The 12,436-nt window shown below is 49.5% G+C and overlaps 3 protein-coding genes across 3 annotated transcripts; 1 reads left to right on the top strand and 2 right to left on the bottom strand.

The window, feature by feature from the left end:
* Positions 1-669: 669 nt before the first annotated feature.
* Positions 670-4,809, top strand: BP5553_08252 (p-loop containing nucleoside triphosphate hydrolase; the record flags this gene model as incomplete). The annotated part of the gene is made up of 1 exon (XM_032016875.1): positions 670-4,809. The coding sequence occupies one exon, from the start codon at positions 670-672 to the stop codon at positions 4,807-4,809; it is 4,140 nt and encodes a 1,379-aa protein (XP_031867166.1).
* Positions 4,810-5,942: 1,133 nt separating this feature from the next.
* On the bottom strand, positions 5,943-8,163 carry BP5553_08251 (uncharacterized protein; the record flags this gene model as incomplete). The annotated part of the gene is made up of 2 exons (XM_032016874.1): positions 5,943-6,661; positions 6,744-8,163. 2 exons carry the CDS (start codon positions 8,161-8,163, stop codon positions 5,943-5,945), a joined length of 2,139 nt encoding a protein of 712 aa, XP_031867165.1.
* Positions 8,164-8,938: 775 nt separating this feature from the next.
* On the bottom strand, positions 8,939-11,865 carry BP5553_08250 (SAICAR synthase-like protein; the record flags this gene model as incomplete). The annotated part of the gene is made up of 3 exons (XM_032016873.1): positions 8,939-9,576; positions 9,633-10,645; positions 10,694-11,865. The coding sequence occupies 3 exons, from the start codon at positions 11,863-11,865 to the stop codon at positions 8,939-8,941; spliced, it is 2,823 nt and encodes a 940-aa protein (XP_031867164.1).
* Between the last annotated feature and the right edge of the window lie 571 nt (positions 11,866-12,436).

Below are 12,436 nucleotides of genomic sequence, written 5' to 3'. Positions count from 1 at the left end.
TACCGTTTCGATGGTTCGGTTGCATCGTCTTTGACCAAACTCCTGATCCCACAGCGATGGGTCGTTCCCGATCAAGCAGCTCGGTTCGAGCTCATATGCATCCACGCAGTCCAGTACGACTTCGTACGTACTTCCGGGGAGGCTACGTCCAGAGGCCAAGGGGGCCCTCCACCAACGGTCTGGTGATATGCCATATCCCATATACGAGGATGTGCTGTACAGTAAGTTTTGTTGGTTAGCCTTGGTTCAGTTGCTTGGTTCCAAGTGCAGTGCACCCAAGCTTCCAATTCAACCGTCCGTCGCAAAATTCTCTTTGAAATCCTCAGCATCTGGTTTCATGCTATGCCGTGCCATGTCATGCCATGCCACGGCCTCTTGTCAATTCGATAGTCCTGCCTCTTCTCACGATCTGCTTACCGCTCCGTCATCCGTCCTCCAGCGAGATCGGACAATTTCCACCACGCCCATAAAGCGAAGCTGGTGAAGGGGCACATGGCGGAGCAGAGACGAGGAGCCAGGAGAAGAACGCAGGACGCAGGAAGCAGGAATTGTTGATATCTCCCCTCGTCTGCCTCCATTTGCTGCCTCGAGCGGTGCGGTGCTGTTCTGCGGTTCCGCAGCAGCCCAAGTTGCAACGCCACCCGAGGCTGCGCGATAAGGTTAATCGCCATGGAGAATGCTATCGACACAGGGCGACGGGAGTTACGAGACCCAGAAGGGGGGTCGGGAAGCGCAACACCGTCGAGAGCCTCCCAAGCTACGATCTCAATCTCGAAAGATCGCGACAATGATGGGCATCCGTTACCCCGCGATAGCCTGAACGCACACTCCCTCTCCGCTACGCAGAGCAATCACATTTCTCTTTCGGGAGTCGATCCCGTGGATGTACAAATTCGGAACCTAGCTGTCGAATTGGATGTCACGTCTTTCGCATCTCCTCTTGCGAACCTCCCATTTGGCCGGCGAAAGCCAAACCAGGACGGAAGCCATGTATCGGAGAAGAAGTCAATCCTTCGTGGAGTGTCTGCTTCAATGGAAAGCGGTACATTGACAGCAATCATCGGAGGGAGTGGCTCAGGGAAAACAACGCTGTTGAACACATTGGCGGAGCGTGTGACCAGCGGCCGGCTTTCTTTCCAGGGCTCCGCTACATTTAATGGCATGGAAGGCGTGAAGAATATACGCAGTGCATATGTGATGCAGCAGGATGTTTTGTTGCCAACCCTCACGGTCCGGGAGACGCTGCGATATTCTGCCGATTTGCGACTCCCTCCTCCTACAACTGACGAGGACCGCCGCAAAGTCGTCGAAGAAGTTATACTGGAGCTCGGGTTGAAGGAATGTGCGGACACCAGAATTGGCAATCACCACCATAAGGGCTGCTCCGGAGGTGAAAAGAGGCGGACAAGTATCGGAGTCCAGCTTTTAAGTAACCCAAGTGTTTTGTTCTTGGACGAACCGACAACTGGACTGGATGCGACCAGCGCATTTCAACTTATAAGAACGCTGAAAAGTCTGGCAAGCCGAGGAAGGACCATTATTACCACTATCCACCAGCCCAGATCTGAAATCTGGAGTATGTTCGATGGATTGGTAATTCTTACCAGAGGAGCTCCTGTCTTCTCAGGGCGTACAGTCAACTGCATTCCTTGGTTCAACAAGATTGGTCTGGAGTTACCACCGTTTGTCAATCCCGCAGATTTCCTGATCGACATCGCAGCCGTTGATAACCGGTCGCCTGAGCTTGAGGCTGCCTCATCAACAAGGGTCGAACGGCTGCAGATGGGATGGGCTGCTGAAAGTGTCAAAATATTCAACTCTTCGGATGAAAAGCGAGTAGCAACTACCGACCAGACTCCATCAAGTCCGGTAAAATGCTCGAAGTCAAGCTTCCACTCGCCGTTCATCCGCCAGACAAGGGTTCTGACCTCCCGAACTCTTCTGACTACTTGGCGAGATCCACTGGGTATGACAGGTTCTCTTGGGGAGGCGGTCGCAATGGGGATCATCACCGGGTGGGTTTTCCTCTCATTAGGCAAAGATCAATCTGGTATTCGCAGTCGCGAAGGGGCCCTATATAACGCCGCTGCCCTCCAAGGTTATCTGATCCTAATGTTTGAGACGTACCGACTTACAGTTGATATCCAACTCTTTGACCGTGAACATAACGAGCGTGTTGTGAGCGTTGTTCCCTTCTTGCTGAGTAGGCGCATTGCAAGATTCTTCGCTGAGGACTTGCCTGTTCCTCTGCTCTACTCCGTCATATTTTACTGGATGGCAGGATTCAGAGCTGACGCGGGATCGTTCTTAACCTTTTTTGCTGTGGTGCTTCTTTGTCAATTCATCGCCGTGACCTTTGCGATGACTTGTGTATCCTTCTCCCGCAATTTTGGTACCGCATCCTTGATTGGGAATATGATGTATACGATCCAAACCATGGCATGTGGCTTCTTTGTTCAGATAAATTCGATGCCTGTTTATGTTAGGTGGCTCAAGTGGGTCGCGTACGTATATTATGCCTTCGGGGCACTAGCCGCGAATGAGTTTGTTGGGCAGTTTTATGACTGTCCGCTCCCTGGTGGCGAGTCTGACCCTGGCTGTGTGCAGTATACTGGCGCGTTCATTATGGACTCATTGGCATTTCCTCACGATTGGATAATGAAACCGATCGTTATTCTTGTTGGATTTGTTGCCGCCTTTTATTTGATTGCTGGGGTGGTCCTTAGATACAAGAGAGTCGAGATCACTATTGCCAAAGCCCGCAATAGCGATACGGATTTATCTGCTGGGAAAGAGAAGATGGCCGTGAGGCCCACAGCAGAGGCTAGGACAGTGGATATTGGGCTTTCCCAATTCGCACTTCGTCTTGAGAAGCGGACGGTATTCGGCCGAAAGCTCCCGACGAAAACGATTTTACAGCCGGTCACAGCTCAATTTCGAGCTGGAGTGTTGAATGTTATTATGGGCCCATCAGGGAGTGGAAAGACATCTTTGCTCAATTCGATGGCTCTACGTCTCCATAGCGGCATTGCCACGCGTTATCGCCAGTCTGGCGATATGACATTCAACGGCGCCGTGCCATTAGAATCTGTCATACGCTCCGTGTGTTCCTATGTCTGCCAGGATGATGACGCGCTGCTCCCATCTCTCACTGTTCGTGAGACACTTCGATTTTCAGCTGGACTCAGACTCCCTTCGTTCATGACAAAGGCGCAGAAGAACCACCGTGCTGAAGAAGTGCTTTTGAAACTTGGTCTCAAGGACTGTGCTGATAATTTAATCGGATCAGATCAGATCAAGGGGATTTCAGGGGGAGAGAAACGCCGAGTCTCCATTGCAGTCCAGATCCTGACCGATCCGCGAGTGCTTCTTTTGGATGAGCCAACATCCGGGTTAGATGCTTTCACGGCAACTTCAATCATAGAAGTCCTCCAGGGACTTGCCAATGAAGGCCGCACTGTGATACTCACAATTCACCAGGCTCGTTCAGACTTATTCAACCAATTCGGAAACGTGCTCCTTCTGTCACGAGGTGGCTCCTTAGTCTATGCTGGAAATTCTGCCAACATGCTTCCTCACTTTGGTAGCCTTGGGTTCCCCTGTCCTACGACCACCAACCCTGCTGATTTTGCTCTTGATCTTGTCACAGTCGACCTTCAACGCTCGTCTCGGGAGGAAGCGACTCGGCAAAGAGTCGAAAGTCTAATTTCCAGCTGGTCAACCGGGGGCTTCAATACCAACCTCAACCCAACAACTATATCCACTCCTGCCGAGCTTGGTGCCATGGTCCGGAAACCGTCGTCATTTATTTCCGCATATCCTATTCTCGTCCATCGCGCTTTCGTCAATTTCCGCAGACAGCCTCCACTGCTGGCTGCACGCACCATGCAAGTCACGGGTCTAGCCATCATTCTAGTGCTCTTCTTCGCCCCCTTAAAATTCGACTATTTCTCGGTGCAAACGCGGTTTGGATTTATTCAGGAGTTCTGCGCATTCTACTTTGTGGGTATGCTCCAGAACGTGGCTATATATCCGAATGAAAAGGAGGTGTTTTACCGAGAAAACGACGATGGTACATATGGCGTCGAGGCATTTTTCGCACAGTATTTAACGCTCGAAGTCCCGTTTGAAATCGTGACCTCTTTTCTCTTCGCGATACTAGCGGATTTAGCTGCTGGTCTTCCGCGGACGCCGCAGATGTTTTTTGCGTGCTTCTTTAATTGCTTCTGCATCGTATCCTGTGGCGAAAGTTTAGGTATCATGGTCAGCCTCCTCCCTTTTTCTCAATTAGTCACATCCACCTCGTCAACCTTCCTACTCCCATTGTTTAACGCCCAACTAAACAGCCCCATACAGTTCAATACCCTCTTCGCTCACACTGGCTTCGCCGTAAACGCCACATCGGTTTTCCTCTCTGTCGCGCAAATCATGGCGGGCGTTCTCTCGATCGGGCTTCCTGCCTTCCTGTCCGCAATGAACTACCTGTCCCCCCTACGCTACGCAATGCGTAACCTCGCTCCCTACTCTCTTCGCGATATCACATTTACGTGCGATGATCATCAGCGTGTGTCTGGTGGGGGATGCATCATAGGGGATGGGATGCAAGCCTTGCAGTTATATAAGTTGGATACGGATCCGGGGATGAATATTTTGGCGCTAGGGGTTTGTACAGTCATTTATAGGGTTTTAGCTTATGCGTTGCTGAAACTTGCGAGGATGAAGTGGGGGACTTTGAAGGGGAGGAGCAAAGGGGCTCGAGCCGAAAAGGGTGGAGGTGTTTCTGGAACTGAGAGTGGAATGATAATATAAACAGTAAAAAAAAAGGGGGGGGTAGGGTTGTAAATATGGGAGGCGGAAAATGATCTGTTAGCACGCTGGAGTTTTGCATTTGCATTTGGATGAGGGTTGACTTTGGTTATTTCACGTTTTTACTTTGCGGTATATAGGATGTGCATGCAGTACAGCATTGTGCGGCCTCAGTTTTGCATTATCTCTAGTATAATCGAGCGTTAGTTCGGTATATAGGACCACAAATCCTTTACTAGCACCACGTTAGATCGAGCACCTCAAATTTAGGTGTCATATTTCGCATGCTGTCCTATTAATTATCGATAGGTCCCCGTTATTGATTCGTCACATTTATATTAATGTGATTAGCAAAATTTTGGAGATAATTCCATGCCAGCATCATAATGTGTAGCTAAATTTCCCTTGGGCCAACATATACCTGACCTTATTATCAGCACCACCAAGGGAGCTCATCATAGAAAGGGGTTGGGCTCCACCGATATGGAATAGGCTAGTTACCAAAACTGAGACATTCCCCAAATACCCATTCGCAGCACCTTCACAGCTGGGACCCGAGCTATTTCGCAACTATAAGATAAGGAAATGGGCATGAAATTTGCATGATGGTCAGCGGCCTTTGGGAAATTGGTCTACGAGTATTCACCATCATTTAGGTCGCATAAAATGACTTCGCATACCTAGAACTATATCATGCCCCCTTGGCCTGTAGACGGTATGCCCTCTAATGGCCTTATGCAATGTTAAGAAGAAGGGCTACTCTCAATATATTTGGTTGTGTGCTTCCTAAACCACATCTCAAGGCTCGGATATGAGATGCGTCCTTACATACCTAGGTAGGCAGTGTACGTGTATTACAATTGGAAAAGGCGAATCGGTGGGGGAATGTATGAGAAAAAAAATTATTGACAAGTAAAATTATTGTGGAGATTAATTTTTCCATTGCAATGATGCTGTTGCACTAACTGAATGCCTACTAAACTTTAAAGATCAAGCAAATAAGTAGGTAGGAAGAGCAAAGCTGCCATTCTGCTCATTTCATGTCTCTCATTCCATTCACCCAACTGCCCCCAAGCCAAACGATTGTTGCACTCATCTCGATGTCCAGCTAACCCAGCATCCTGTACCAACCTCCTTCACATAATAGCACAGCTACCAATCCCAGAACCGCCTGCCTGTCCTCTTCCAGCCTGATAGATCATGGGCATGTCTTCCGCGCCTAAGCCACTACCACCCGTCTGAGTAGGATCTCCCTGTGGCCAATACATCTCCATCGCGCCATCCCAGGCCTCGTCAGTCCAAGTCTTCTCATCCTTGGACTCCGACTCCATAGGCAGATGAGCGCAAAGAACGCCTACGACCTGCTTCAACTTCTGAACCTCCTGCTCAGCATTGGAGTCCTCCGCCTGGCGCGCAGCCTTCAGTTTCTCGATCTCAATTTTCAGTTTGTTGTTCTCTTCCTCCAAAGCTGAGATCTTCGTTACTTTGTTATCGGCGAGAGACTTGTTCATCATCAAGAGGCCGGTGCGTTTGGCCATGTTTCGCTCCTCTGAGTCGAGGGGGTTCGGCTTGGTGATATCGCCAAAGATGGCGTCGGTGATGTCTTGAATCATGAGTTGCTGCATCTCGAGGACTCGGATGATGGTTTGTTCTGTGGTGTGTTGGTTGATGAGGAGATCTTCAATCTTGGAGAGGCGTCGGTGGAGATGTGAGATTTCTTCTCTTGTTGCGGATGGTGCGTAGGCCCTGAAGTGGGTTGTAGAGCTGTCAATGGGTTCGGAAGATGTTTTCTGTTGGGTAGATGTCGTTTGACTGAGTTGGCGTTTTTGGGGTGATGTGGTTTCTTGTGGGGTTGCTGCGGGAAGATATAAAGTTAGCTTCCTATTGTTCTGGTTTTACAATAGCAAGTGAAAGGTGAACAATAGCACCCGACTTACATATTGTCGAGCCAACTTGAACATGACAACCGGTCTTAGCCAAGCCATTGTCCTTGTTCATGTCGATTGACTTAGGATGGATATATTCCATATTCTCATCAATTTCCGCAACAGTGCCTCCTTCAGGAGTTTTGTTTGTATCATTATTCATGTCAAACCATTCAGGCACCCCGAGCTTCTTACCGGTCAAAGCCTCCCACCCCCGGGCAAAAGCAAGACATAACTCTGTCAGCTCCATAGCCTGGCTGACCCAAGAGCCACACGTATCAGTATCATCGCTCCAAGCCACTAGAATAGCGTGAATGCAATCAACATTCTCAGCCATCGTAGTTTTAGGACGGCCCCTAAACTTGCCACCTTCAAGAACCCGCCACCACCTAACAATCTCCTTATTCGCGCCTAAGAAGGCCTTGAACTGCCCATCCTGATCAGCCCCAGGACTATCATCCTGCTGCTCTGAAGCGCTCTTCATAAAGCTCAGAATCTGCAAGATACTCTCATCAATCTTAGCTTCCGGCGTTGCTGCAGGGGCGGTCCAAGATGGAATACGGGCTTTGCGGATACTGCTGAGGCGGGAGGAGTTGAACTGTCCGTACTTGTTCTTTATGGCCCCCCGTTTGAATCTTCCGAGACCAACGCCAACTCCCACAATGGTGCTTTTGTCTTCTTCAATAACGAGGTTTTGGATACTGTCTGTTAGGTTGAGCATGTCCGCTTTTTTTGAAACTGCATCTTCAGTACTCAATGGCTTTGCGTTCAATCCCTTGGATAGTGAAGTAGTCCCCGGGCTAGTCATAATAGGTTGCTGGTTATTGGCGGCATCATTCTTGATATCAACCTCATCCAACTTCGTCCTTTTAACCCAATCTTGCTGTGAGTCTGTATCGTTGCTCTGTGGTTCCTTTGAATCAAGAGCCTTTCGTTTTAGCTTCTCTGAAACCGAGACAGTTCCCAAGCTTGGGGCGATGGGTTGCTGGCTACTCGTAGCTTCATTTGTTACCTCACTTTCATCCGACTTCTCAGCCTTGATACCAGCTTCCCCCAGGCATTCACTCTTGTCCTCTCCTCCCTTTGTATTGGATCCCTTTCCCCTAATATCCTCCGATGCTGGAACATGTTGCAAAGCTGACATGATAGGTCGTTGACTATTGACAAGTTTCTTCGCTATATCACCTTGGTCCGTTTCGACGGACTTGGCACCATCGTTCCCTATCGTAGTATCTCCTCCTACTTCTTTGACCCCTAATACATTTGTGCCTTCTCCCTTGAGTGTCGAAGTCGGCTTCAAGCTGGCCATGCCTTGCAAAGCTACAAGTCGATCCGCACGAGTCTCAGAGATCACCAGTTCATGCTCTTGCTTCTCTTTGTCTATCAAACAACAAGATTCGGTAGCTGGCGCCGCATCCATATTTTTCTCCATCGTATACCTTCTGCGCGACGACGCGAGCGATGCCCTCCTATTTTGTTGTCGCGGCGCTTGTGCGAGTGCGTGCTGGTAATGCCCTCTTTCTATCGTTATTCGAGAACTTATAGATTTGTGATTTCAAACGCGAAGCATAATTGCAAAAGATCGGTTCTCTGACTTAGAATAGTGATGGAGAAGTGTTTGGTGCCGGAGACATGAACTCAATACCCCCAGCTATGTTTTCCACCTGATTGCTAAGCGAGTCCTGCCCCCTTTCCTTGCAGAATCTCAGTGGCTATATCACAGAAATTCAGTGTCGCCTCGTACCCTCACTTTCAATGCATATTAGGGCCCGTCCAGAGGGGGTTTGTCTAATTCATTATATTTTTCATTTCAATGGAACCAGGTTTCCGGATCCCAACCCAAGTCTAAGCTTACATTCACCCCTACTTTCCTTCTCGAAGAACTAAACAAAGTCTACCTAACTACAAGACTCTTGACAAGTCCTAAACCCAAAGTTTTGGCTGGCGCTTCAACAGAAGGAAATTCGTCTCAGGGCGGAAAACACAAACGAATGAAATGCAGGCCCGTCAGGGGCGATGTGTGTCGTTGTGGTGATAATAGACAGGCACGAAAGAGAAAAAATGCTTCGGAGAATCGCTAGATGAGTGAGAATGGAATGGTATCATGAATGCCTCGCGTCCCGTCGACTTCTACTTCCCATACTTTTTACACTTCCCCCACGCCGAATTGCCCTATTGTTCTTCGAACAGAGCGTAGAATTCAAGTTTTATTGCCTCGCAACGATGCCTTCCTCAGGCAGTTGTTTAGGGCTATGCACGAGTGGTAAAGGGGGCAGCTTCTTATCCAAGCTATTCCTGCTGACTGGCCCTCTCGCACCGTGGACCGTATTATTCGGGTCGTGATCCTTCGGTGGTGTCAAAGGCCGGTGGTCGGAGTTGTCTTTTGCCGGTGTCGGGGGTCTTATATCGCCATTTGCCTCCCGTTCGCGGCTCTGTCCGCTGCGGCCGCCGGTGCTGCTAGCCTCACCTAGCTCTTCTACAACGGGGAGCGTCTGCCCTTGCAGACCTCCAGTCCGTTCTGCACTTGGACTTCGAATAGCACTGATAATCCGGGGGTCTGGGCGCTCGGCCTCGTCATTCCGTTTCTCCGAATTTGAGACTTCAATCTCATTCCTATTCATGGGCTGACTTCCAGATCTTCTGCCTGAATCAAGAGAGGTGTTCGGGTCACGGTTTGAAATCGGATTTGAGTTGCTATGCAGGATTGACGGTCTTGACGCAGATTGTGCTTCGCGGGTGGCTTCTTCGGGGCTTTTAGTGATAGATTCAATAAAATCTATGAATCTGTCTCCGTACGGCTCGGGGGATATGGGCGAGATCAATTTTTTATCGTTACTTAGACCCTCTACACTTGCGTTAGTAAGAATATACCACAATAAGGTAACAAACAGTAAGACGTACTCCATAGATGTTCTAGCTTCTTCGCTAGACCATAGTGAGTCAGGCAATCAATGATGGACAGGAAGAAAATCTCGTCGCCGGGACTATCATCCTCATGCGTAGCCCGGAAACCCCCATCATCACTGTAGAAGATAAAATCACGCTTCGGGGTATTCTCTTCCAAAGTATCGGGCATGCGTGAGCCGGTGTGGGCCATTGGAACTGGCTTCTCTTGCTTGAGAGTCTGCCGCAGTTCCCTGGCTTTCCGGGCACTCTCAAGTTTGCTCGGTGTTCTCATCAACATCCCTCTACCATCCGGTCCCATATCATCCCCAGGGCTGCCCCCTCCCGGCTGAAAGACTTGTAACGTCTTATCACGCAAATTTTCTTGGTTTCCTTTCCGGAGGTCATGGATACCCACCAACATGCTATAATCCATTATTTTGAGTCTTTGTAGAAGGCGCACATCCCGTTCCATTTGCTCAAAAAATATTCGTCTCTTTTCTGGGCCAAATTCCAGATGCATGTCTCGACGGAGCCAATTGAGATCTTTGAGAGTCGCACGGGGATTCTTTTCAAGCTCTTCCTCTTTGAAGTTTCGCCCTACTGTTGAACCTTTCAAATCGAAAGTCTGATGTATGTCTCGATGTGGAGGGAACAAATTATTCATAACCACAAAATGTATCTTTGGTCCGTACGGTACCTTGACACGATGGAGCCCATAGAATTGGGATAATAGCGTGTTTGGGTTTTGCTCGACATGTTGATAGTATTCCTTCAAGATCTTCCTTAGGAATTTGTGCTCGGCGTGGTGGATCGTTTTGATAATGTATTTGTAATCCCGGGAGAAGTAGAAGAAGCTGCCGCTTTTCCCAGGGGTTCCGAGTTCCGAGAGAATGTATTTGCTGGTCAAAGACATGAGATAATCCGCCGGGTCAAGTTTGAACTTTGCTCGTAAATGGCGAAATACCCATGGGGCGTAATCCTTAAACTTGAAGTCGTACTTAGCGGATGGTGTTAATTCATTACCGGTCCTGCTTTCGTTAGATCCCATTTTGGTGCATTTCCTTGGGAGTACTTACACATCAAATGAGAACTTATGCTTCGCCTGGAAATCTGCTTCTGTCAATTCCCGGTCGAACTTGGCATTTGTCCGTGAAACAGTAAATCGAATGCCTGTCAACATGTTGTATGCCATCACCCAATTTTGATGATTTTGGTCCACTTTGGTCCCAATTACCACTCTATCATCGTCTTCTTCATCCTTCCGTTTCCTTTTACTCGCTCTCTTTTGCCTTACTGCCTCCGCCCACCGTATTGCATCCTCATCTGGAGCTATCTCGTCATGAGGCATGTTTGAGTGGATCGAGTGGGTATTTCTCCGGTTGAGGCTCAAGGAGCCACGTCTTACGCTCGATGTCACTGTCGTCGGTGAGAATCTTCCGCTGGTATGTGCAGTGTCGTCTCCGTCCTTTGAGTTCCGACCAGGAACAGCCTTGGGGACTTGTAGCGTGTGTCGATGCTTCAATTGATTTAAACCGGCATGTTGGGCGGGACCTGGGGACGATGTTGGGATTGGCGGAGCAGGATAGGACGGGGGGGATGGAAAACGCTGCGGAGAGTTTGTTTCTGCACGCGGAGGGGTTTCAACAGGTAGTGGTGTGGTTGGCAATAGGGCAGAAGTATATGTCAAAGGGCCGGTACTCTGAGGATTCGTTGAGATGGGGCCCGGTATCGAGACTTGCTTGTGCGAATCGCGGTCGTGGTTTGTAGAGCTTCTGGGTGCCGCTTCCCTTGGAGTGTTGTAAACGTTCCCATTTCCATTGCCGTTTATCGACGCGACTGAGCTCCGATCTCCATTCGACGTCCGCCGCAGGCCATTCTGCGAAACTGGGCTCCTCCGCCCGTTATCTGCCATGCCATTGAGGCCTCCATTCACCGACAGCGTGCTACCATTGCGCGATGACCTATGGTCCCAGCTGCTTGCGCTAGCTCGTCCATTTGGAATGACGTTCAAACTGCCTTCACGGAGGGTATCGCCATTCATATACGGCCTGTTGCTGCTGCTCCCACCATCAAAATATCCGTCTACGCCTTCGCCTACACTGCCATTCGCAGATGTATGTGTGGGGGATTTGGGGTGGGAGTTTCCATTGACCTTCTCGTATGTCAGGCTCGAGTTGGGCGGTGGATCGACCGGTGGGCGAGTCGAGGACAGGGCCAGATCCTGATCCTCGGACACGGACGACGGCATCTCGACCGCATGTGGCATCGAAAGCTCGAGGGCTCCCGTTCACCGATTCTGCGCCTTATCGTGGTCGTGGTTGTGATTGTGGCAGCGATTGTAGTTGTGGTTGTGATCGTGGTTGTGGTTGTTCGATAGTGCTCCTGACGCCGGAACGAGATAGGACCTGGGAACCTGGCACGATTGCTTGGCAATTGCAGTTCCCCGGATGAGCTGGCACTCCGAGTATTATTATTGCAGCTGGAAAAGGGACATCTGCTGCTGCTCTAGATTGTAGCCGCATATCTATTCATAGGAGCAGGCATTAGGGTGCTGACTCTGGTCCGGATCCCAGTGTTTTCGGTGGGGGCGACGGACGAAGTGAGGATTGAAAATGAGCACGAAGTACCAAGTACGGACCCAACAGCATGTCGTAGTATGCACTTTCGTAGCTAGGTACCTGTGTACACGCAGTACTAAATACGGTACGAGGTACGAGCTACGAGCTACAAGCATATAAATATCATGATTAGCGTCGTGGCTATGCCCGGAGTTATTGGACTTGGGACCTGTCCGAAGCACCTATGGTGCTTGCATTCAT

Source organism: Venustampulla echinocandica (genome assembly GCF_003357145.1).
Source record: "Venustampulla echinocandica strain BP 5553 chromosome Unknown scaffold_7, whole genome shotgun sequence".
Classification (NCBI taxonomy): domain Eukaryota; kingdom Fungi; phylum Ascomycota; class Leotiomycetes; order Helotiales; family Pleuroascaceae; genus Venustampulla; species Venustampulla echinocandica.
This window is presented reverse-complemented; position numbering and strand designations above follow the sequence as displayed.